The sequence below is a fragment of the Gopherus evgoodei genome, chromosome 7 (genome assembly GCF_007399415.2).
Source record: "Gopherus evgoodei ecotype Sinaloan lineage chromosome 7, rGopEvg1_v1.p, whole genome shotgun sequence".
NCBI classification, from domain to species: domain Eukaryota; kingdom Metazoa; phylum Chordata; order Testudines; family Testudinidae; genus Gopherus; species Gopherus evgoodei.
Window position 1 is genome coordinate 105621453 of NC_044328.1, and position 27543 is coordinate 105648995.

A 27543-nucleotide genomic window follows, 5' to 3' on the forward strand; every position below is an offset into this window, starting at 1 on the left:
ACCTGTCTAGTGTTATGTACAATTCTACTTGTTCTGCTAAATTATTTTTCATTTTAAAATTGAAGTTTTAAAGCAAAGGATAACAAAAGGACTCCAATTTCCTGGCAACTTTGTAGTTGCCAAGAAATTGCCAATAGACCGGGACATTGAAAATGAAAAAAAAAGAGTCTAGATGGATAGGTACTATGCAGCCCATCCATTGTGGTACTTACAGTTTAAAATGTAAGCAAATATAGCAAACATCAAGAAGAGAAAAATAAATTGGAATAAGATAATATGAAGACCATGAAAAAGAAATTATATTTAATCTGTGCATCCAACACATGGTACCCTTCAGGTATTTAATAGGGTTAACAACACAGATTCAAGCTTACATCAGAAAAGACTAGAAAAATGCATCCATTTAGCAGCTATATCACTGTCAGACTTGGTCATATTCTGCAGTTACAGTGTTAAATCTGTTAATTTTTTTTATTAATTTCTCTATTTTGGGAACACCACATTGGGAGATTATCAAACAAATTTAAATATCCAGTTTTATACCAAATTACACAGAATCATTCCTGATAAGCACACTAAAATTATGCAGCGCTGGTTGTTACAGCTGTATAGGGCCAGCGCTGCAGAGTGGCCACACTTACAGCAACCAGCGCTGCAAGTGGTGTTAGATGTGGCCACACTGCAGCGCTGTTGGGCGGCTTCAAGGGGGGTTCAGGGAACGCGAGAGCAAACCGGGAAAGGAGACCAGCTTCGCCGCGGTTTGCTCTCGCGTTCCCCGAACCACCCTGCAAACCGCAGGGAAGGAGACCTGCTTGCTCGGGGTTCCGGGAACGAGAGAGCAAACCGGGAAAGGAGACCAGCTTCGCCGCGGTTTGCTCTCGCGTGCCCCGAACCACCCTGCAAACCGCAGGGAAGGAGACCTGCTTGCTCGGGGTTCCGGGAACGAGAGAGCAAACCGGGAAAGGAGACCAGCTTCGCCGCGGTTTGCTCTCGCGTTCCCCGAACCACCCTGCAAAACCGCAGGGAAGGAGACCTGCTTGCTCGGGGTTCCGGGAACGAGAGAGCAAACCGGGAAAGGAGACCAGCTTCGCCGCGGTTTGCTCTCGCGTTCTCCGAAGCACCCTGCAAACCGCAGGGAAGGAGACCTGCTTGCTCGGGGTTCCAGGAACGCGAGAGCAAGCCGGGGAAGGAGACCAGCTTGATTACCAGAGGCTTCCTCCTTCCACGGAGGTCAAGAAAAGCGCTGGTAAGTGTCTACATTGGATTACCAGCGCTGGATCACCAGCGCTGGATCCTCTACACCCGAGACAAAACGGGAGTACGGCCAGCGCTGCAAACAGGGAGTTGCAGCGCTGGTGATGCCCTGCAGATGTGTACACCTTCAAAGTTGCAGCGCTGTAACTCCCTCACCAGCGCTGCAACTTTCTGATGTAGACAAGCCCTAGGTCTTCAGACTTTCCTCTCCTATAGTGAATTATCTTACTGCCTCTTTTTCATTTGTGTTGGAGGTTTCACACATGATCTTCTCCTTCTATTATGGAAGGCTCCAATCTGAAGTCACATGTGGGAGAGGGAGGAGAGTACCAAAGCCAGGCCTATGGGTTGGATAGGAGAAGAAGAGCATCCTCTGTCAGCCTGTGATAAAGGGGGTTGGGAGTGCACTGTGTCTAAACTATGGTAAAAGAGTTAGAAGAAACACCATACTGCAGACTACAGTAATGAGGGTCCTCTCCTTGTCCTCCCTTCTCTCTTCCAGTTTACTATTTGTTACAATCACGGTTGCATCTCATTTTAAAAACTGAATTGTAAGCTGGGATGTGGGGGCCACGCTAGTGCATCTGCACAGCACCCAGCAGAACCAGGCCCCAGTCCTGACTGAAGGCTTTAGCTACTACTGCAATAAAAATAACACATTGAGGTATAAATGATTTGTCTCGTTTAAAAACATGTTTCAATTTATAGACAACAAATTCAGAGAGAAGCAAGCAGCTTAAGCATTACAGACATGCAAGAAAGTGGGATTCTTATCTGGAAGGTGGAATTTGTAGTTTTTTGAACATGCTGCACAAAGTGGAATTGCCATATTATATGCTATAAAAAGACATAATGAAAATAACCATCACAGAGGGCACCTGTTTATCACCCCCACTTATTACAATCATCATCAGTTATAACACATTTTTTTAAAAAAAGGTTCAGTCTAGTACTCTGACCTTATGCCTATTCCCCTGCATCTGTGTTAGCTGGATGTCTGCCTAAGCAACCTTTTATCAGCATATGAAAACATTATGCTCCTACTGAGACAATTCTCACTTTTTCCAATCACATCTGACAAGCTTCCCCTTCACCGACTTATTCTCCACTAAAAAAAGTCACACAGACAAATGTATTCATCCAACATGTATTTGAAAGCTTATATATTCAAATGTTTCCAATGTGCTGTTGATCTAATAAAAGAGAATGACATTACAGAAATGCTAACAAAGATGTATTGAAATTTAAGACAGAGGCAGCCAGACAAAGAGAATTCAAGCTTTCTAATTAAGTGCTAGCAGCATGATTTTCAGAAGTGCTAAAGCACATACAAATCCCATTGAGATATAGATGCTCAGTGCCTTTCAAAATAAGGTCATGAGTATCTAAAGCTGCCACATGGGGGGAAAATGTATACCTTATAATTTAATTTCTTGGATAGAAAGAGTAGTGTAAGATGTACTCCACTAATCAGATCCACAGTGATAATCCAATTCAATTTTCTGGAAATAGAGAGAGCTAAGTTGTTTGTTTTTAACTATAAAAAACAAAATAAAAAGAAACATCAGGAATACTGCCTTGCTGTTTGTGACCAATTAAGCAAAAATGACAAAAGATTACATATATTTTTAAACTTGACTCTTAACAAGTGTGTTTCTCAGGTTTTGTTAATATTTGCATTGAGTAAAAGTCTGCGTTGAAGCAAGTTATACCCTGAATGTATATCTTCCCTCTCTCTTTCTTCAGTTGGCAGTGACCCACAAGACGACCATTTTATAGAAAATCATTAGGAATATTCCCAGATTTTCAGAAGCACATCTTTTAATAAAAGGTGATATACATGTGAGAGATATAATGAATGGATCTTTATTTCTTGGTCTCAGTTACTGAATACAGGTAAGCATCCCAAAAAATCATCATCGCACTCATATGGCAGGAATCATAATCCGTTGATTTACAGATCTTAGGTTTTTAATATTAAGCCTATTACACTGATATCTAAGTGCAAATCTTGGGGCAAGATTATACTTCTAGTACTCTTAAAAGGAAAATTAATAGAATCTTAGGTAACTGGATCTCTTGATCCAATCCAGGATTAAATCATCCATAAAAGACGGTTACCTTTCATAACTGTTGTTCTTTGATATGTGTTGCTCATGTCCATTCCATTGTAGGTGTGCGCGCTCGTCCCACGCACTAGTGCGGGAAGTTTTTCCCTCAGTGGTATCCGTAGCGGGAACAGCGCTGATACGCTCTGTATGTGCTGGTATAAAGGGAACTGTCGGCTCCCCCCTCCCTCAGTTCCTTCTTGCCACAGCTCCGACAGAATCGGGTCATGGAATGGACATGAGCAACACATTTCGAAGAACAGTTATGAAAGGTAACTGTATTTTCTTTTTCGAGTGCTTGCTCATGTCTAATCTATTGCAAGTGACTCCCAAGCAATACCATTGAAGGTGAGTAGGAGTTCATGGACATGTCAACTGCAACACAGCTCTGCCAAACTCAGCATCATCTCTGGCTTGCTGGCTGATAGCATAATGCATCGTGAACTTGTGTACCGAAGACCACGTCACGGCCCTGCTAATATCCTGGATTGGGACATGCACCCGGAAGGCAGCCAAAGATTCCTGAGCCCTAGTCGAGTGAGCCTTCTCTGTTGGTGAGGGCACAGCCATGCCAACTGGTAACAAGTACGGATGCAGGTGGTGATCCAATTTGAATTCCTCTGAGAGGACACCAGTAGGCCCCTCATCCTGTCCAGTATTGTGATAAAGAGTTGGCTTGATCTGTGGAAGGGCTTAGTGCGCTCAGCTAGAAAACCAAGGCGCGCCTGACATTTAGAGTGTGCAGCCGCCTCTCATCATTGGTCATGTGAGGCTTTGGATTGAACACTGGGAGGAAGATATCCTGGTTGACATGGAAGTGCGGAACCACCTTTGGCAGGAAGGCCAGATGGGGCCACAGCTGGACTTTGTCCTTGTAGAATACCATGTATGGGGCTCAGAAGTGAGGGCTTTAATCTCGGAGACACGTCTCACCAAGCTAATAGCTACAAGGAATGCAACCTTCCACAACAAGTGGAAAAGGGAACAAGAAGCCATAGGCTTAAAGGGCAGACACATGAGTCTGAAGAGGACCAGGTTGAGGTCCCATGGGGGAACTGGGTCCCAGACCAGCAGAAAGAGTCTTTCAAGGCCTTCCAGGAACCTGATCGACATCTCATGCGAGAACATCAATCTACCCTGGATGCAAGGATGGAAGGATGGAAGGACGATATGGCTGCCATATTGATTGAAGAAGAGGCAAGACCTTAGTGCTGTAAGTGAAACAGATAATCCAGGATGGACTGCAGAGATGACTAGGTCACGGAGATATTCCACTCCGACACCCAGAAGAAGAAATGCTTCCAGTTGGCCAGGTAAATTGCTCTTCACTCTTAGATTCACAGAGATTATGCGAAGTGCAGCACGCGGCTATGACCATGGGAATATTCTCCTCATTAAGGCCTAACTTGACATAAAGGCAACGCCAGCATGCCTTTAATCTGCCAAAGGCACATTCAATTGTCATCTGGCAACTACTCAGCCTGTTGTTGAAATGCTCCTTACTGCTGTCCAGGTGTCCTGTGTAAGGTTTCATGAGCCAGGGCTGTAAGGGGTAAGCTGGGTCTCCCAGGATCACTATGGGCATTTCCACATCCCACACTATAATCTTGTGATCTGGAAAGAAAGTCCCCATTTGCAACTTTCTGTATAGGCCAGTGTTCCTGAAGATGCATGTGTCATGCACCTTTCCAGACCACCCCACGTTGATATCTGTGAAATGCCCATGGTGATCCACAAGCACCTGCAACATCATGAAGAATTACCCCTTCCTATTGATGTACTCTGTTGCAAGGTGGTCTTGTGCTAAAATTGGAATGTGTGTGTCATGCATCGCCCCTCCACAGTCAGGGAAACCCATCTCTGCAAAGTCGTCCCCTTTTTCCACACGCATTTCCCAGAGTTACGGTCCTTTGTAGCAGGATGCAATTTATTGCCCTGCACACTTGCATTAATGCAGCCCCAATGGTCGACATCCCCACTCCTAATTGATTTGTGACAGTCCGGTAGCAGTCTGTAGTCACCAGCTTCCAGACAGCAATTGCCACATGCTTCTCTACCAAGAGGGCAGCTTTCATTCTGGTGTCCTTGAGCCACAGGTCTGGGGCCAGCTCAGCACACAGTTCCAGGAAGGTGGCTTTATGCAACCAAAAGTTCTGTAGCCACTACTCTTCATCCCACACCCGCATGACGATGCAATCCCACCATTCAGTGCTGGTTTCCCTAGCCCAAAAATGATGGTCTACCCTATGCAGCTGCTCTGCGAATGCCAAAAGCAATGGAAAGTTGCTGCTATCCATATCATGCAGAATGCCAGGCACCTGCAAGTCTTCCTCTGTCAGTAATTTCATGATTAACTGCACTTCCATCTGCAGAGTCCTCATGACACTTAACAGAGCATAGGAGAGAAGTGCAGGATCAATCCCTTCTCACTACAGATGCCAGGGTGCACGGCAAAGAACGGTCGTTGAAAAAATGGTATGAAAGACAGCCGGAAACCAAAGGAGGGCTGGGACACAAAGCAATGCATGTCGGGACATTGAGCACGGTCTCAAGATGCACCACCATCCGCTCCACCTTCCCACAACACCTAGCGACAGAAGGTGTCGCCCTGCACTGTAGGATACATACCCACCATCACAGTGTCGATGATGGTGCCCCCCAATGTGGACGTGATCTGTCGACAGAGAGGGCTACGTGAACAAGCTTTTCCGATTTTTATTAAGTCAACTTTTGGGTGTCGATATAAGTGTAGTGGACAAAACTTGGTAGTGTAAATAAAGCCTTAATCTCTTTGTATCTCTTTGATCCTTGGCCTCTAAGAGGGCAAGATTTCTAGGCATAGGCAAGGGATCCCCAGTGCTTAGCCTGGATTAGCCCTAAAGGATAGATAGAGTTTGCTCAGAAGTTTAAAAAAAATAAATAGAAGCTTAAAATGGAACTCATTTGTATGTGTATCTGTTTAACTGCTTTAACCTTGTAAATAATTCTCTTATTTTCTTTTTCTTGTTTATAAATCTTTAGACAGTTTATTATAGGATTGGCTAAAAGTGTTGTCTCTTTTCTGTGAGATCTTAGGTGCAATTGACTGGCCCTTTGGGGCTGACAGTAACCTGAATATTGCTGTGCTCTTTGGTGTCAGGGACCACCTATCAAAGGTAAGCTTACCTGGGTGGCAAGATAGATCAGAGTCTATCAAAGGGACTGTTTTGACCCCATGTTAAGGCTGTTACAGTGCTTGAGGAGTTTACACTTGATAATTGGTTGGTGAAATCTAAGCACAGAGCTAACAATCATTTTGAGGTCTGTGTCCTGCTTTTAACAGTCTGCCCTGAGGTTGGTACTGACACTGTTGAGCCACTGCAGGACAGCTTGACAAACCCTTTTTACATTAAAAGCCATGGGAAGGTACTTTTTGCTAGGAAAATTCTCCCTCCTTGGAGGCGATGATGGGGCTACCTCATCAGAGAGTCATCACCCTTAAAGCTTGAAGGGACTACGAGGAGGCCAGAAACTCTGGGCTCTCACAGTACCTGTTCCCTCTGACTCCCACTCACAATGTGTCCCAGGACCCGAGGAGGTATACATTAGAATGTTAATGCAGCTTGGCACTACGGGCAGTTAATCCATTCCCAGATAATCAGTATTTAAAATCTGAAACCAAAAAGGCATAACTTCAAAGAGTCTACAAATTTCAATTAATCACATGGATAATGAGGCCACACAAACTACAAATGGAGGCTAATTCTTCCCTTTTGTACAATCGTACTAGAATTAATTGGGACTTATGCAGATTCAACAATGTGAAATCTCCTCCTCCTGGTCCAATCCTGCAAATACTTTATCACAGTACAATCACAGAATCCTCTAGTGTCTCCCATTAAATCATGTTTCCAAACCAAGTATCAAGCCAAAAGAAGCAGAAACACTCATTTTCGATTTCTGGTCAGTCTTTCCCACTCACTTGCATACCATTCCTCCTTTTGTTATGATTATAAAGTTTTAAATTAGTTTAACATGTACAGTTCTATGTGAAACATTTCCAATATTAGACATTTAACAAATCTAGAGCTTTCACTGACTAGATTTATACAGATGTTTATTAGTGTTGAACAGAAATCACAAAAACAACTACTGCCAAGTGTAGAAAAAGAGCTATCTGAATTAAGTTCATAAGTAACAACCAAGTCCCCATATCAGAACATATGTGACCTGGAGTCAAAAATTGGTGCCAGCCTTACCAATAAATCACATCAGCCCAAATCAGCATTGACTGACACTTGTTGCCATCTGACTGAGACTACTTATATATTCAGGTTCAGTTTATCCTTATCCTACTGTTAGGCCTGAATACAAATATAGCAGACAAAACCAGGTATGCCAACCTGACCAAAGTCAGGCTAACAGAGGTTTGTGGGTAATCCCTGAGTGAAAAACACTAAAAAGCAGCAGCATGTCTCACAAGCGCTGAAAAAAAGTAAAATAAGAAAAAAGCTGCATTCCTGGCATAGTACCAGATGTGCTGTGTTTGGGCAGCTCCTTCAAAAAACTGATAAAAGTCCTAGTTTCCCAGCCTCCTTGTTTTCACTCCCTGGTTTTGTTCTTTGTTTGTTTTTAACTCCCCTACATTTCTAACTTTAGGCATGCATGTATACTAAAGGTGTCTAGTTTCTAGTTGTTAAAAAAAGGGGGTGGGTTGCTCCAGTAAATAATTTATAATGCAACAAAACTGTCTATATAGGCTTATACTAATATGTTAAAAGCAGGCTGGTTCTCTCTGAAAACAAGCTGCTCTCTATTAATGCGTGCACTTGTCAATAAAAAGCTTTTAAGCAAACCTTGCTGTGTTGCCTGTCTCTCTCGCGGTCAAACAACAAACTTTGCAGTCAAGGTTAAAGTCCCTAACACTACTTACATGCAGTTGAAAGGTAAAGTACAGGAGTTTTTCTTTATTGTGCTCCAACTTTCCTCACCAGAGAGAAATATAAATCAAAATCAGTCATTTCCTCCTTAACTTTTGTTTCCATATAAATGCATTATATAACTGTATCCAGAGAGCAGGTGTGTTTTGTTTTGCTTGCAAATACATCCACCAGCTCCTTCTGCTGTCAGGTAAGCAATTGAAAGAGATTAATGCCGAATCTATGCCTAAAAAATGAGTGCTTTGCAGTGTAGGAATTATGGTATAGGATACCAGCAAAGCACTCCTAGTATGGTGTATCACAATTGTACTGGCAAAGCTGTGCTTTGTGCTAGTATAATAAAGCCACTGATGAACAAGAAACTCTACTGGTAAAAGCTCAGAAACAATCCTAGGGAATGAAGGAGAAAAAAGGAGACAGGAAACACATGGTTGCTGGAGGACAGAAGGAGGGTAAGGAGACAAGAAACTCAAGGTTTCTGCTGATGGGTCACAGAGGTTTGTTAATTTTTTTTTTATTTTTTTTTAAGTTTTAAAACCCCCAACAGATCAGGTTTCTCTGTCTCTCTCTCTAAATCAAACTACATCAGTGCCAAGTTAGTTTAGTTGGGAGAAAGAGATATGCCGCATATCTTTAAACTTCAAGTGACTTACAGTTCTTTCCTTCCCTAATACAGCTGGAAAGTTGGAACCTGTCCTTAGGGTGTCAAACTGTGAATGTATACACTGTATAAAACACAGCAGTGCCTGAGTCAACAAAACAGATGATTTAAGTGTATTTTAAATCTGTAACATTGGAAAGGCAGAGGGCTCTTTCTGACTTTATTCTTCCCCTTTCTCATCTCATGTTCTACATGTAATAGGACAAATGAATTGGCCATTCAGTGCTCTTGAGAATGAACTTCCAAAATAAGCAACTACAGCAACATCTGAACAGGACTTCTCCAAGGTCAAATTTGAGGGCACACAGTAAGCACTTGGTACATGGAACTTCTTTGTATTGACCTTTTAAGGGGGCAGTGCAAGTCCTAGCACTGAATAAGTACTTTTATTAATGGAAAATTACAATAAAAGTAACTTTTATTCAGCTAGGAAGAGGGAATCTCCATCAATTCATACTACAAGTGAACTTCTGTTTCTCTGAATATAAAACCAAAAGATGGCTAAGCTGATCTTCCTGATACCACTTCTGATACCGTCTCAAAACTCCATCTATCACAAAGGGGAAGTCTAAGGCATTTTAGGCCACATTTTGGATGGCAGGACTTGCTCTGTTCCCACTGCTAGAAAAACCTTGTGGATCTATGGCAGGAAACAGCAGGTTTCCCTGCCAGCTCCTCCAAGGAGACTAGATTGGAGAGAGGGAAGAATAATAAGTCAGCCCACTTTGGTACCCTCCTGAATTCTTTAGGTGGGGATAAGAAGCTGTAGACGCCCCAGCAAAGGATCCCTAAATTGAGAGGGGAGAGATTAGTAGATTATAAAATTCTACAATTTTGTTACCATACCAGCAAATTTTTCAGTGATCATTTCAAGTTCATTTGGAGTTTTCAGGGGTGCATGAACTTGCAATAGAGATCAACATCAGGTGCGATCTCTGGTGAAACATGCAAATTTTAGTTCACTGCTACTGAAAGTGGCAGTGGCTTTCACACGTCCCTAATGATTAACTACTGAGTTAAAACACTGAGAAAGTATTTATGATTCATACTGAATACTCATTTTAAGTTATTTTTTCTTGCCAGGAGGTGGCCTTGTTGTACAGTAAATACTGAAGGTGAGCAGTTTGTTTTGTTTTTAAGAAAGAAACCCCTACAGTTCCATGACTGCTGGCTGATGTCAGACTAATTCAAAACTAAAAGCTATATTCACTTATTTGCTTTCTCCAGTCTCAGAGTTTACATTAGTTTAATAACTGTGATAGATGATTTACAATTGTGTTCCCAAAAGCAGCTTTGCTGAGAATATTTTTCATAGCAGATTACTCTTTGTTTAATTCAGATTTGTCCTTGAAAACAGTCAGTATACTTATTGCTATCAGGAACTCGAGCACTATCCTTGAAACAGAACAAGAGACATTATGCTATTAAATGCACAGTGAGCCAAATTAAATAATTGGAACTGCCATATGGGATCAGATCAGTGATTCATGTAGTCTACTACCCTGTCTGACAGTGGCCAAAGCCTGGCACTTCAGAAGGATGTGTAAGAAGTCCAAGGCTGAAAAAGCTTGCCTATCAGGAATGTTTGTTCTCAAACATGCACCCCATCAGCACTAGCGACAGGTTTGGATAATTTTTGGTGATGCCCAGAACGGGCCCAAGTCCCCCTCCCCCATCTGCCTAAGGTCCTGGGAGGGAGTTTGGGTGCTGGCTGAGAGCTCTGAGCTGAGGCAAGGGGTTGGGGTGCAGGAGGGGATGTGGGCTCTGAGAGGGAGTTTGGGTGCAGGCTCTGGGGTAGGCCAGGGGGTTGGGCTGTGCAAGTACCTCACACAATTCAGAAGTAAACATATTTCTGTCTCTCTTCACTAATGTTAGCACAGCCTAGATTATGTGCATTTGTTATCATGGAGCAACTAAATCAAAGAAGTGGGTTTTGCATATGACTGCGAAGGCAGAGAGATTTGAGGACATCCTGAAGAGGAGTGCGGGAAGCTCCCTAGAAGTGTGGGAGAGCCCGAGCACCCAGCTTTCTTGTGTTGCTTCTAGCATTTTCTGTTGTATGAAAAATTTAAAAATGGATGATACAGAGTTATCATACCTATGCTAGAGGCATAGTTCCTGGTGTCTTGGGATTTCTTTACAGAGAAAGATATGAAAGACAGTACCAAATATATTTCTAATAGTCTCTAAAATGTTTTTTCAGATAGTAGTTTTCATTTAAAAAAAGTGTGCAATGTAAAAATTATAATGATGCATTATAAAGGTTTTATTGGCTCTTATTTGGGGTGATCTTTGTAACTCACAAGTGCCTATGTCACTAGTAACTAATGCCATCATCTCAAACAGATGCCAGTAAAGCCTATAGATCATAATACACAACCAGATTTTCTCTCTGTATTCAATACTTCACTGTTTAACAATCAGTTATCACAATATTTCTGATTCAGTTTAGCCAGGGCCAGATTTTCACTAACCAATTTCACTTGCTGTTAAGAGCTAAACATTTTTGTATAGAAAATGTAAATTAAGGAAATAAAGTCAACTTAAAAATCAAGTTACACCAACTTTTTGATAGCACGTTGCAAATAGTTTCACTGTTTTGACTGTATAAGGTCTCTATTTCTTCAAACCTTTCAGAAAGCACCAGCGGAGGGGAAAATTCTTTAAGAGATGCTTCTACATGCCACTATGGTAAACTGAAGTGCAGTAGAATCTAGATGACAAGATTGTCTTCCATGGTATTAAAGCATTAAGACTGAGGACAAAATTTAACTGTGTTATAGCAATGGAAACTACTTTATTTCAGTGGGTTGTATAGACATACCAGAGGAGTAAAAACTGGCCTCTTTACTTTAATCACCACTAAGATTAAGATTTTGTCATGGATGTTTTAAGTAAAAGTCATGGAAAGGTCACGGGCAATAAAGAAAAATTTACAGAGGCCTGTGACCTTTCCAAAAAATATCCATGACAAAATGAGGAGCTCAGCTGTGGGGTCCCCACACGTTCTCGGTGACTAGACAGATCTGGGCTTCCCCAACCGCCCTGGGTAGCCAGGAGCTCCGGGGGAGGGAGGGGGGGAAGGTCCCCACCACCACCCCCAGGAGCAGTGAGGGGCTGCCTGTGGTGGCTGGGAGCTGCAGGGGGCCACCTGCTGTTGCCCGGGGGACCTTGCAGTTCCTGGCTGCTGTGGGCTGAAGTCACAGAGGTCATTGGAGGTCATGGAAGAAAACTATAGTTTTAATCATCACACCAACCAGCAATTTGACCAACATCTTAACAATTAGTTTCTTGCCTGTATAGGCATTATGTATTCCCTAATCCACAGAGGAGACAAATCTGTTAATTCCCACACTGAAAAGCTTGATTTTTAGCTCAAATTGCAGACTGAGGGCAGGTCTACACTTAAAACGCTGCAGTGGCGTTGTAGGGCTTCAGTGAAGAAGACCTCCCATCAACATAGCACTGTCTACACTGGGGGTTAGGTTGTATAACTGCGTTGCTCTGGAACACAGATTTTTCACACCCTCAAGTAATGTAGGTATAGCAACGTAAGCAAGGCTTTCAGCTCTGAAGTTTCCCAGCGTCAGCCAAGATGGCAGCCATCACATACAATCTTTACATTTCCATGAAAAATACCTTCTCAAGTTTTCCTCCGTTTGCTATGTGAGTAAGATGGGAAGAAGAGATATTTTTAATGATCTGTAGCACTTGGATTTTTAAAATCCTTTTTCTGGCAACAGACCATTGTAACTTTTCAACATTTCTCTTAACACTTCAGACAGACACTGCAATGCATTTGGTCCTCTCTTCCTAATCTTTGTGAACATTCCACTTACCCGGTATGTCAGAGTGATGAAAAACAATCACCATGCCCCTGCATTTAAAAACAAAATACCACTGAGGGCTGTTTAAAAGTGGTGTCAGCTTTTACCTGCAGAGAGCTTGCCATAATAAACTGAAACCAATGATGAATTTCATAAAATGTTTGCTTTGTCTCCCTAAGTTACTCATCTGTATAATAAGAAAACAAAAGCATATAAAGTGAGAAAAAGCAGCAGTATATTATATAGTCATAATTAAACTTATACAAATGCTACAGGAGATCTAATGCAAATGAACAAGTTGAAACATAACTAAGGAAACAAATTCTGGTTTCAAGCACAGACCTAGTGAACAGAGCTTTGTGCAAGAGACTAGAGAAAGAAATACCTGTCCCCCAGCCTGGACACAAGGAATAAATCACCTCCAAAGACAGGCAGCTAATATAGTCTATTGGCATTATAGTTCCCTATACTGAGTTTTGGGCCCAAGGATCCATGCTGTGTGCAGACCTACTCATAAGACCACTTAGTCATTCCTGCCCACCTTCACACCCACTTTTGCCTCTTCCTCAAGGACCCAATCAAAGCACAGGAGGAGGATTGTGGAGTTTCCCAGCACAGGCTTTCAGCAGCTTGTCTCCCCCAGCCCCTTGCCAGTGGAAATATTCTGGGTACAGAATTCAGCATTTCTGCTACATTTCAGACCAAGCATGATGACTAGTGTGGTATCTCAGGATTAGGCCCCGTGTGTCAAACAATTTTCTTTCGTTCTTTGGGAACCGGTCAGGATTCACATCCAGAGTCAGTAAATGCAAGCTGTACAGAGTTTTCTAAAACAAGAGGATTAAACATATGTTTAAACTTATTGGCCTCTGGGAGCTCTTTTCCTGTTATAAAGCCCATTTTGTGCATATGAGATGCTAAGGTCAGCAACTGGATTGCCCTCATATTAACCATTTGAGCACAGTCTCCTTTCTTGCCATTTCTGGATATGTGCTGCAGAAAATGATACATGAGTTATCTGCTCCAGGCTCTCTGTCTGCTCTACTGGATCTTAATCCATTTCCTGATTAGCTTTCAGGATTTTTGTCCCAATACAGCTGTTTGCATTGTAATAACTCTTACAATACAGCTACTCCTTTTATGGGCATAGAAGTGCATTGAGCAGCACATCAACAAGTTAGGTGACAGGGATGTGGACTTGGGTTTTTTGTTTTTGTTTTTAGTGTTCTTTCTAAGCAGGCTCATTTCCATATTGTCTTATTAAAATATTGTCCATTTACTACAGTTATCCTAGAATTTTGTGTGCATTTTCTTTGTGTTCTCCAGACACTTTCCCACCTTTGCAACAAAACATAACTGGAAATCAACTAATTCAAGGACCTTTGTATTAAAAACAAAAACAAACAAACAACCTCCATATAAATCATCAAGAAGATGGACTCTGTGAATTACAGTTTTATCATCTCTTGTGCAGACATTCTGACCCATATATCCATCAATCACTATGCAGTAATCTTTTGTGCATCTGCAGTAAAACTGCACTTAAGTAGTTTTCTTCAAAAAGTGAACCATTCTAACAAAAAGCTGATAAAAGCAAATTATGGAAGAAGTGTTGTTAGGCATGTTTCTGTTTCATAGTTTTCTAATCATGGAATGCAGTTTTTTCTTCATCAGTTAGTAGCTGGTAAAGGTTGAAACATTAGTACAATGATTTCAGCTCATTTGCAATTAAATATAACATATCATGAACATGTATGTTCTCCTCAAATCAAGCTAGAGTTCAGTCAATTTGTCATGACTCATCCAAAGAGAAATATTCAATGTGGTGTGAAGAAGTTTAGCACCACTAGTTGCATCATCGTTAAAAGGAAACGTGACTAAATCTCAATGCATTGTCCTAAGAATCTACTATGCTGTCTGAGTACCACTTCTTTGCTAAGAAGCATATTCTCATCTGCCCTTCAATATATATCTATTATTATGTACTTTCAACTGTCACTCACAGGTATTTTGAACCCACATATCTTTACACTACTACTTCCATTTTTTAAAATGTAGAACCACAAAAGTAAAACCGTACATGAAAAACTTCCTTGTCCTCTAACTATTATCACCACAGTATTTATAAGTTACTACTTTATTTTTGTTGTGCCTAAGATGTTTTGAAGTTAATATTAAAACCAAGCAGAAACAAATAAAAACAAACAAAAAGAACCCCCTCTAGGCTCTGTTACTAACACCTTCCTAAAGTTACAGCTAAACAATTAACTTCCTTTAGGTGGGTGTAAAACACTACCATTCTGTTTTGCTAGTTGTGTCCCAGAGACTGCTTAATGCCAACTGGGCATAAAGGGCATGCCCCGGGGGGCACTCTGCCGGCCGCCGGGAGGGCGGCATGCCTGCGGAGGGTCCGCTGGTCCCGTGGCTTCAGTGGAGCTGCGGGATCAGCGGACCCTCCACAGGCACGCCTGCGGAAGATCCACCGGAGCCGCAGGACCAGCAACCGGCAGAGCACCCCCCCGTGGCATGCCGCCGTGCCTGGAGCAGTGAAATGTCTAGAGCCGCCCCTGTAAAGGTGGCATGCGAGGTCTCTACAAACAGGCAGACATTCTAGTCATCTTAGTCACTGTAAAATGTACGTACAGGTAAGTTCTTAAATATTATGTATTTACACTGGAAATACGTTCTTAAAGACCTTGAAATTAAAAGCGGGTCACCAGAAGGTGACCAGCCTCAGACACACAGTGTTCAGGCAGGGGATAGGAGACACTTATCTCTCTCTGTCTGGTCAGGTGTGTATTATATCTCTCAGAAGATAAGCCCATCTGCAAGCAGAGCCAGATGCTGATTAAAAGACTGCAAGGTCAACAAGAAAAAGAGGCCACGGGGAAGAACAATCAGCAGGAAGTGTCCTTGTTTATGAATAACAATCAAAGGACTGTTGACCGATATATCTGGACTTTCAAAGAGACAGAGGGGGATCTTTCCACTGAGGAGGCAAGAGGACAGTGTGAACAGAAGAATTTTGGGTGAACTTTTGTTCTATATGACATGACAATAACTAGTTAAGTAAATTAAGACTCTAGAAAGCAAGTTATGATTTTATTTTATATGTAACGAATTGTTTTCATTAATTCTACTTGCTTCTTCTCAAATGTCTGTTCTTTATTAAATAAACCTCTTCTTGCTTTTACTATAAACATATCTAAGTGCTGTGTACTGAGCAAAGTGCTGATTCTAAGGTGTACCTGGTAAGCTGCTCTGTACTATTCCTTTGAAAGCAACAGAGCTGTGAACTGCGTGAGTGTCCAGTGGGACAGGGGCTGAAAACTCCAGAGGGATGCTCGGATTGCTCGGGGTTGAACTCTGCCTATCCTTTACATGTAAAGAGAAAGTAAGGCCTCCGGAGGCCTGGAAAGCCGTGCTTGTGTTGCCCGAGGCTAGTGGTATTGGGGAACTGACCCACTGCAGAGACATGACATCTAATTTGTTCTTCTGTAAATGACTACACAAGGAGTAGGACAACACAGCATCAGGCCCATTAAATGTATGAAGTACACTGTAAAAATTATATATAATCCACATATAGTTTGCAGTAAATTAAGTCCCTTTGCAACCACCACTTCTCATTCTTACGCACCAAAAGCCTCTAGTAGCTCAAGATTTTGAGAAGGTAGAAAATCATCAAGCATAAACAAGCAATTAATGTCTGGGTGGACACCCAAAACAGTTTAATAGTAGGTAGAGAAAAGCTTCTTTAACTTCAACCTATACCTATAGCAACTTTCTAGTAACTAGTTTTTCACATTTGTTGGAATTGGATTGGATTGGGTTTTCTACCAGCAATTTTGTGATTGAATTTTATACTGGTGGAAGCCAGGATCTCTGAACCACTTCTAGCCTGTTACAGGGTAAAATGGTTCTTTTACCCAGGACCCACTTTTATCATGAGGCAAGAGAGTAAGACTCCACACGGAGAAGCAAACAAAGAGGTTTTTTTCCCTGCATATTCCTTTCTGACTGAGCATTTTCTGCCCACTAGAAATATGCAAGTGGAACCCAAGAGCTCTACCATATATGGATCACATCTGCTGCAGAAGGAAAGTGAACAGGAACAAGTGCTGAATGTTGAGAGGTTGCAATGACAGTTCAGATGTGTTAGGGGAAATTGTAGTCCTCCTGGGGGCAGGAAGAGAATGCAGATGCTGAGTAGGGAGATGGAAGATGAGAACCAACCAATTACAGCTTGAAGAGAGATGGGGAGCCAGTCAGACCCCCCACAGGTGTTGGCTTCAGTAAAGGGAGTGGGACTGACAGACATTCGTATTGAAATATTGATGGCTTGATAGATATTGGAGAACAAGAATGCGAATTAAAGCAAGGTGCTGAGTCTAGAGAATAGCAGGGGAAGTGAGAGCAAGGGAGAGATCAGCAACTGGGAGACTGTAGGTTTGTGTCAGTGCTACTAATCACATGGCAGAGTGAGGCTTTCCTATTTCAGCAGCTACTACTCCCATACTGGGCATATTATCCACACCTTTACATGAAAAGAGAACTTCAGAAGTATTCCAAAGATAACTTTTTGGACAGGGGTGGAGTAGGTGGCGGCCCTGCCACTGTTTCCTCCCAGCTACATCGCAAGGTCAGATCCAGGGTCAGCAGCGGGAAGAAGCAGACAGATGTTTATGTGCCTTTACAGTAAAAGCAGCATGATGCAACAAGCAAGCTGTGCTCCTCTCCTCTTCACAAGCTCTGTTTATCAAAGTGAATGTTGCCCACAGTATTTAACCCACAGTGAGAACCAGGCTGAAATGATATTCTAATATATATCTGTTTACAACAGGTTTAAGTATATCCATGCATAAATTATTTACAAATTAGATTTAGTTCAATCTAACAGAAACTGATGCAAATTGTGCTTAGATGAGCTGGGGTGAAGAAGAGTTCCTATATTTGGTGCTACATTTTTTCATTTGAAAACAGTTTTCTGCAAGATTGGGCTGATTGATAGGGAACTTCAGTTTACTCTGATTTTTGAATCTTCCCAACAAAAGAAAAGACACTTAATTTTTGTAATTATAACTCCAAATTCTCAGAATGAAGCAAAAGTCACTGAAATTAAGAACCCACAAATATTTCACAACTGCAGTTTTTTCTTGTGTCTAATATTAAAATTGATGGAGGTGTTGGCATTGATGGCACAGATCTCATTATCTGAGGTTAGTGGCATAAGGAAGCTCTGAATTTTAAAGACCAAATTATTATAGTTATGAAAATCATGAACATATGTTTACTGTATTTAAAATGAGATAAGAGAGCCTCAGTCAGATCTGCCTTTTCCCATCCAATTCACTGGCTCAACCAAATTCAGTCAGAGTCTTGGCATCACTTACTGAAAAAAGCTGTTACATCAACCAGTAAACTTGTTTTGCCTGGAAGAACTTTCCTCTCAGATTGAGCCAACAGTCAAAATTATATAACTCATAATGTCTCCACCCATTTAAAATAAAACAAAACAAAACCAACCAAGAAGTTATCAGATTAATAACATTTTGTATAGTGCTGTATAGAACCAAGTGGTATATTTTCTGTGCAATATTTTACAATGACAGAACAAAATGGTTATACCACAGTAAATGGTCAAACAGAAAATATTACATAATGCCCTGATCATTCAAATGAATCCCAATACACTAAGTAGGGAAGTTAACCACCAACAATGCAGGTTATGTTGATAGAGTTGATGTTACTTTTCCCAAGGGTTATTAATCTTTCCTAAATCTAGGATATCCTTTTAGTATGAATTACATGGACAGAAAAATGAGAAGTAAATAAATGTACTAGCTCGCTTCATAGCTAAACAATTAATTAATTAACAAATATAAACAAACAAAATTAAATTAAAACCTCCAGCAGATAAATGACAGAATGTACCACTATTTTCAATCACAGCAAATTTCCTTTGCCTATATCTTTGTGTGTGGTTGGTTTTCCAGAAGTTTCTTCAACATTGTTACCACCAGTTCAGTTAGACTGGTAGTAGCTCTAGAGAAAGTAGGGCACTAGGCGACCACTTGTGTTGTCGGACAACAAAGTGGTTAAACTGTTGGCAACTGCATGGATCCCATCTATGCTAGCGCTCCCAACATTGCTATCACTGGCAGAGTGGAACTGATATTAGCAGTGGTGGGGAACTGTTAGCAAAATACCTGGTGTAGAAAAGATCAAAATGAATCTCTCTGCTGATGGATTGAAATAAAGTGTTTCCCTTACCCACGCACCACTTCAAGTTTTTGATTGGCAAAAACAGAATCATGTGATCAGTTACTACTCTAAACTATCGGCTAGGAGAAAAAAAAAGGTTGCACCTTATAAACACGTTTCATTCATGAGTAGTATGTATTATAAGTGGTTATAAATCCATCAACACAAGGGGTGTGTGTGTGTGTGTGTGTGTGTGTGTGTGTGTGTGTGTGTGTGTGTGTGTGTGTGTGTGTGTGTGTGTAGATAGATAGATAGATAGATAGATAGATAGATATAAAAGCAACCAGTGATCTTTTGTATTCAAAACAGTCTACATTTTAAAAAAAAATTAAATCATTTACTACCACTTTATAAACTATAAATGGGGCCCTGCCAAATTCACAGTCCATTTTGGTCATGGGATTTTAAAAATAATAAATTTCATGATTCCAGCTATTTAAATCTGAAATGTTATGGTATTGTAATTGTAGGGATCCTGACGCAAAAAGGAGTTGGGGGGGAAGTCGCAAGGTTATTGTAAGGAGGGGTTGCAGTACTGCGACCCTTACTTCTGCGCTGCTGCTGGCAGTGGTGCTGCCTTCAGAGCTGGGCAGCTGGAGAGCTGCAGCTGCTGGCTGGGAGCCCAGCTCTGAATGCAGAGCTGCTGCCAACAGCAGTGCAGAACTAAGAATGGTATGGTATGGTATGGTATGGTATTGACACCTCTATTTCTGTGCTGCTGCCTAAAGAGTTGGGCCCTCAGCAGCCGCCACTCTCCAGCTACCCAGCTCTGAATGCAGAGCTGCTGCCAGCAGCAGTGTAGAAGTAAGGGTGGTATGGTATGGTATTGCCACTCTTACTTCTGCGCTGCTGTTGACAGAGCACCACCTTCAGAGCTCAGTGCCCCACCAACAGCTGCCATTCTCTGGCCACCCAACTCTGAAGGCAGTATGGAAGTAAGGATGGCAATACCACAATCCCCCTAAAATAACCTTGCGACCCTCCTGCAACTATTTTTTGGGTCAGGACCCCCAATTTGAGAAACGCTGGTCTCCCCCAAGAAATCTGTATAGTATAGCGTAAAAGCACACAAGACCAGATTTCACGGTCTGTGACACATTTTACATGGCCGTGAATTTGGTAGGGCCCTATTTATAAATGTAGTCACAGTGGTGGGGTTGGGGTGGGAGGGGTTTAGGACAAGTCTGCACTTTACTATGGTACAGGTGCAATGTGCATTCACTGAACAAAAACAGCCGACACATAGAATATCACCAAAATTATCTGTTACATCACTTGAGAAAACTTCAGAAGAGTATAATGCGACATGGACGGTCCTGACAAGCACTAGCTATATAAAATAATGTTTCTGATATTAAACATATCTAATCAGTCTGTTCTTGGTCAATATATCACATTTCAGTAACTGATCCATCTAGTGATATTTTACTCCTTTTGCTTTTGTATCTAGGCATTATGTAAAATACATCTTTTTTTAGAAAAAAATGTTATTTTCTATACTGATCCAGAGTGAAATCACCAAATTATTCAGCCCATATAGGAGGGAACAAGGACTGATGCAATACTTAAACTCTTCAAGTGTAGCAGAAGTATGCCTTAAGTGGCAGATAAGATCTTCCTCAGCTCTTCTGCACTAAGGTGACTTTTATCCTAACCTGAATAATTAACACGGTTACACCATGCATGTCATATTATACTTTCCAAATACTGTTAACATCAGCACTCTGTAACAACCACATATTGCCATGATAAAAAACAGAATCCACTATAACAGAGCCAAACTGAGAATTGAAACAGAACAAACACATTTTTGGAATCAGACATATTTTATATAAGGACAAAGTAAAATGCAATGTTTGATCACCTATACTAATCCTCTGTCCCTACCCTGCCAAAACAGCCTCAAGAGCTAAACAAAAACAAAAAAACCAGCCACACCCCCATATCAACTCTTCCCCTTTATCTTTAATATCCTCTCCAAGTTCCAAACAGGTTTCAGATAATAAAATAAAGAATTCAGCCACTCCGTTTTGTTCATTACACCTAAGATATTGGATGCATCAATGAATCATTCAACTTCTCAAATCAGATGTGCAAAGTAAGGAGACACATAGCAGGCAGAAGGCAAATTCTAACAGATGTTTGTTTTCTAAAGTGAAAAAAAATCACCAAACATAAATGTTACAGTATGTGGTTTGAAATACAAGTTAAAAAGACATGAGCCACATCTGAGCTTTTTTCATTACTTTAAAGGCCACATTCTCAGCTGGTGTAAATTGTCATAGCTACACTGACTTATTTAATAGATACACTAACTAGAAAAGCGAGGACAGAGTACTTAAAGAGAAAAGGATATGACAAGCCTTACAACAGAATGTTCCACTGCCCCAGCAAGAGTTAAGTCACAATGTGTCCTTCACTACTGGAATTGTTCATTCATCCATCCTCCAGTAATAGGCACTTTAGTGCCAATGCAGATCAGTCAAGTTATTATTGTCCCTAATTAGCACCCCACAAGCTGTAACATTCTTTACTCACAGCAGACAGACTTTAAAAGAAGTGAGATTCTAACTTTAAAGCTTTAGGACACTTTAGACTGGTTACTATCTGTGTGTGATGTTTCTAGAACAGTGGTGGGCAAACTACGGCCCACAAGCTCCCACTGAGGAGCGGGGTCTGGGGCTTGCCCAGCTCCAGTGCTCCAGCTGGGGCGAGGGCGACACCACGCGGCTTGGCCCTGCTCCGGCGAGCTGGCTGGGGTACTGGGCCAGGGGCTGCACTACGTGGCTTGGCCCCACTACGGCCGGGGCGCTGGGTTGGGGGCTGCACCACACGGCTCAGTCCCACTCCAGCACTCCAGCCGTGGTGCTGGGTGGGGAGATGCTCTGGTGTTCTGACCAGGGTGCTGAGTTGCGGGCGGCTCCAGCCGGGGAGCAGGGTCAGGGGCCACACCACATGGCTCCCGGAAGCCACAGCATGGTCCCACTCCAGCTCCTATGCGCTCCAATGGCCCCCTCTGGCACTCCAATGGGAACTGCAAGGGCGGTGCCTGCAGATGGGGCAGTGTGCAGAGCTGCCGGGCCATGCCTCCGCATAGGAGCCGGAAAAAGGACATGCCACTGCTTCCGGGAGCTGCTTGAGGTAAGTACCACTCAGAGCCTGTACCCCTGAGCCCCAACCCACTGCCCCAGCCCTGATCCCCATCCCGTTCTTCAAACCCCTCAATCCCAACCTGGAGCACCCTCCTGCACCCCAAACCTCTCATCACCAGCCCCACCCAAAACCTGCACTTCTTCCCACACCCCTGCCTCAGCCCTGATCCCCCTCCTGCCCTCCAAACCCTTCAGTCCTAGCCCAGAGCACTTTCCTACACCACAAACTCCTTATCCTCAGCACCAACCCCATCCCAGAGCCCACACCCCCAAGCAGAGCCCTCACCCCTTCCCGCCCCCCAACCCCAATTTTGTGAGCATTCATGGCCCACCATACTATTTCTATTCCCCGATGTGGCCCTCATGCCAAAAAGTTTGCCCACCCCTGTTCTAGAGTGTATATCCTTACACCCAAATGTCTACTGATGAGTCTGAGTGACGGCAAAACACACTAGCACCAATAGAAAATTAAATTTGGATATAAAGATCTAATATGTATCAGCCTGATACTGTAAAGTGCTGAATATCACTCGCTTCCTAGACTTCAGTGGCACCTGGCACCTTTCAAGATTAGGCCATAATGATTACTACAAGCAATGAAAAGGAAAACCTGTTGGGAGAAGATGTGTTCTGTGCAGATCTCCATTGCTTCAGATAAACATCTGGAATTCTGAATTTTTATCCTATCTCAAAACCTGAGAGGTATTTTTACAACTATACAAAAGGAGATGTCTGTTTCATCACCTGATAATTAAGATTTTTATTTTTAAGAAGTCTAAAATTTAAAAATGCACACACAGGACTACAGCCCCTGGGAGACTAGTCGCTTGTGAGCCCCAGATGATTTTATAAGGAAACTGACTGGAGGATAAGAACTACAAATATTAGCAACTATGGCAGAGTTGTACCACATATGGCAGAAATCATGGGTAAGAATAGACAGGCAATAAATCAGAGGATTTTAAAAGACCAGATATCAGTAAGACAAGACTAACTGGTAACATCCATTACTTTTCAACACATCCCTGTGGTGAATTACAAATAAATAGCAGCAGATAGTGAAGATAGTCATTAACACTTGATAAGACGGGGTGAGGTAAAGGTATAGAGATGATATGGTTCTGCAAGACTAAGGGGAAAGTAGACAGCCATAAAAGAGAAAGCTGTTTGTAGTGTTGTTGTAGCCATGTTGGTCCAAGGATATTAGAGAAACAAGGTGGGTGAAATAATATCTGTTATTGGACCAACTTGCACAGGCGACAACTTTCCAACATACTGGGGGATGCTCGACACCCGGCTCTGCCCATGCCCCACTCCTTCCCCCAAGACCCCACCCCAGACCCTGCCCCCACCCCACTCCGCTTCTTCCCATACCCAATTCACATCTTCCCACTCCCCGCTCCAACCCGCCTCTTCCCGCCCAGTTCCACCCACTCCCCACAAGTGCACCGTGTCCTCGCTCCTCCCCTCTTCCCCCCCCCCCCCGAGCCTCCTGAACATCATGAAATAGCTGATAGCAGCGGGCAGGAGGCATAGGCACTTATCTGTGGGGCCCGCCAGCGGGAGGTGCTGGGGGGCGGGGGAGCTGATTTGGGGGCTGCTGGCATGTGCTCAACACCCAAGATTTTTTCCCTGTGGGTGCTTCAGCCCTGGAGGGTGCTCCAGCCCCAGAGCATCCATGAAGTGGGCTCCTCTGCCAACTTGTGTTGGTGAAGGAGATAAGATCAGGACCTGAGGAAGAGCCTGGTGTAGCTCAAAAGCTTGTCTCTTCCACCAACACAAGTTGATCCAAGAAAAGATATTACTTCGCCTACTTCATCTCTGTAATAAAAGGGAAAGGACATAGTTAGGGTGCTCCCAAATACTGGGAGCATGATAAAAACAAAACAAAAAAGGTGACCAGAAACAATGAGCTATTAACAGCATCATTTCAATGTTTCCCCTGTGGGTTAAAAAAAAAAAAAAAAGTCATATACACACAATACAATCTGAAGTTTCCTCTGTGGTTTTGAGGGTGTTCCAAGAATGAGGACAGGGAAAGGAGGTGAATCTTAGCCACACCAATCCAGGCTGCTAAATTAATTTTACAGAAGATTCTTACATATTTATTTTATTGAAATAAATATTATTAGTCAACACTAACTCCTTGACAAAGGTCCAGTTGGGGATACAACATGGTTTGCTATTATTTTTTGTTTCAATAGTATAATACGTGAAACCATACTTCTCTACATACAAACTAGATGTGAGTTAGTCCTCTTGGCAAGCAGGTTACATGTTCCTGGCATGAGTTTATTCTGTTTTTCTTCATGATGAATGAGCAACATCAGCATAGCCTAGCTCAGTCAGGAGTCCAACAGTGAGATAAACGTGTGCACATAACAGGGAAGGGAAGTCAACAGAATGACTACCCCATTGTCTTCAGTAGAGCTGGAATAAACGCTGTATGAACAAGTGGAGAGTTCAGTCTCAATGCTCACTCAGAACTTGGCCCCTCTAGTGTAAATGTCAATAAGTGTGCTAAAGGCAATGTAAGGTGCAGTGGTGGTTTTACTGATGAAGCAACCTTGGTCATCATCACAATTAGTTCTGTTTAAATGACTGATTTGTTTTGGTTCAGTTAACAAACCAAACCAAAATAATAATAATAGCTTCATGATGACCCAAATGAAAAAAAAAGTTTCATTTGTAACAAAGTTTTGTTCATTTCAACCTTTTTTTAAAGATTTAAGTAAAATGCAGTATAAAAAGATGGTTTCAAATAGAAATATTGAAACATTTCATTCTGAATAGGTTAAAAAAGAAAACATTTCAAATTTTGTTCAGATCTTCCCTTTCCGAACTGAAACAATTCAGCCAATTTGACCCAAATTTCTTACATATTTCAGTTGACCCAAATCAGCCTTGTTTAGCCAGAAAAGTTTTGTCCAAAAAATTCACCCAGCTCTAATTAAAATGTAAGCATTTGTAAACACTTACTTGATGTTACTAGTTTTCTCCTATAGTTAGAACAGAAGTTTCTTTGGTAAGTTTTGGAAAATGTTGACTTTTTAAATGGCTTCTACTGTACCAGCCCGCTAGAAACTACAGTGAGACCACAGACTTGTTTCACAGAATATCTGTCACCTGTGAAGTGGCTCAGTTCTCCATCACCACCAATGTGGGTGGGATTTAAAGTTTATGACAAAGTTGAAAGATTCCATGTGTGAAATCTTAGCCCTATTAGAGTCGGGGATTTTAGCCAATGACTTCAGTTAGGCCAGGATTTCACCTTATCCTTTCCATTACCAAACCCATGAGACACCCTGTCCTGCACTATAAAATAAAAAAAATAAATAAAACCCTTGCCTCCTTTTCATGTTTTATTGTTAGATACTAGAAAGAGAGGAAAACATCACGGTACTTGTTAATTATTTTTTAAATTACTTCTGTCATTGTTTATTAACCTCTTGAAAGATTAAAATTAAAGGTCATTTACTTACCAAACTTTTTTTTCCTCCGTTCCTCCTCGGGCACACTGGTTTATTATTGGAGGGTTGCTTATTATGCGTGCTGGGCTACTGGCATTCATCTTTTTTCTAAAAAAAAAAAAAAAAATAGAAAAAAATATTGAGTAATTAAAAAAATACAGGTGCACAAATTCATGTATTTGCAAATACACACAAGAGAAACAGTAGATCAAACTTTGGACAAGCATTTTAAGACCAATTTTTGCCTGCCACACTCGAGTAATCTCAAGTTAATCGGTGGGACTACTTGAATGAATGAACTGAACAGGATTTAGCCATTGTTCTTCAGAGTTGCTAGTTCTGCAGAAGCCAACACTGATTGCCTTTTGTTTATTTCTTTGAATGTGTGCCAGCACACTTCATGTCAGCAGGATTATGCACAGAGCTATGCATGTTAGTTATGCTCCCGCAGAGCAGCAGTCGGAGCTAACATATTACTTTAGGATGAGCCTCAGAAAAATGGTGGATCCATTTACTTTTTAAATGTTTAAAAATGTAGAGGATCTTCTTCACTAAATTATATCACTTTTAAAGTCAGATTTCAGCCCCAAATTGATAAAGTGCCACATTCAGGAACGAGGCCTGAAGTCATTCTATAAAACAATACAAACATATTCAAGTACTGGCAGTAATAGGTTCCATACTGTAACATTTCTGAAAGGTACACATGGCCTAATCTGCTCCAAGTCTGTACTTTTTAACATGCTAATTAGAAGTATAAACCAAGGCTCCCAACACTGAGCAAGTTAATTGCATCATGAAATATGATCCACAGTAGTGATGTGAAACTTCTCTGCAAAGATTGCTTTTGGGGTTTCTTTTGTTTGTTTTTTTAATAGTCAAATAAAATACCAGATATTTTCAGCCATCAAAATCACCCTGTTTGTGTTGAGCAAGCTCTGGATTTCATCAGAATCAGCCTACAGATTTCTCAGGCTAAGAGTATTTACATCAGCAATACGACATAGATCAGTGTCTTCTGCAGACTAATGAATTAAAACAAAAAGAATGCAAGACACCAGAAGCTAGGAAAATTTCTGGTAAACAATGTTTTTCCTTTCTTCAAATAAAAAGGTCCAGAGATCCATTACAATGGGTACTTCCACCAGCTTAAAGCAGAACCACACCTGACAGTCACTGGCAGCACGGAAATGGCCCATCCCCAGTTTCCTCCAGTATTATCTGTCTACACAGCAGCAGGCAGCTTAGCCAAACTCCTTGCCACAGAACTTTAATGAGGAAAATTTCAAACTTTATTTCAAATGTCTGACTAACAACTGGGGCACTATCATGTAACTATCTCATTCCCAGTTGTGTCCCAGGGTTGCATTTTCCTTTTGGAGACATTGTCAACTCAGCTCCTTTTCCCCTTCCTAGATGTTTCTGATATCCACTGCACCTGCAGGCTTCAGGGAGTGAGCAAGGAGAGAAAGCCAGAAGCAAAGGGAAAGGTCTGTGTCTCCTGCTTCACCTGCCCCTCTCCTTACTGATGTGTCTTACTGGGGAGCTCTGCTGGCACTGTAGACAGAGTGTAGTCTCACACACACATACAAGCCCAATCTTGGTGGAGTTGCCTCAACTTCTATAGATAGATAGATGAATGGATGGATAGATATACACACACACACACACACACACACACACACACACACACACACACACACACACACTTCCCCAAGAAGGCAGGAATGGAATAGCTGGCTTCAGGAGTAAGCTGTTCCACTTTCTCCATCTCTATTTGGGGAGGAATGCCAGAAGGGTAGCATGCTGGATAGAAAATTGGGCCTTTGTCTCTATAGCTTGCACCAGCAGCCACTCTCCTGACTGTAGAGCAGGGGTGGGCAAACTA

General features: G+C 41.9%; 1 protein-coding gene across 1 annotated transcript in view; it reads right to left on the bottom strand.

Moving 5' to 3' along the window:
* ARHGEF3 (Rho guanine nucleotide exchange factor 3) overlaps positions 1-27543 on the bottom strand; it is a 261653-nt gene that overhangs the window by 216942 nt on the left and 17168 nt on the right. Inside the window, exon 2 of the mRNA XM_030568685.1 lies at positions 25668-25763. Coding sequence (XP_030424545.1) covers positions 25668-25756 — 89 coding nt within the window. The 5' untranslated portion in view covers positions 25757-25763. The remainder of the gene's footprint in view (positions 1-25667; positions 25764-27543) is intronic.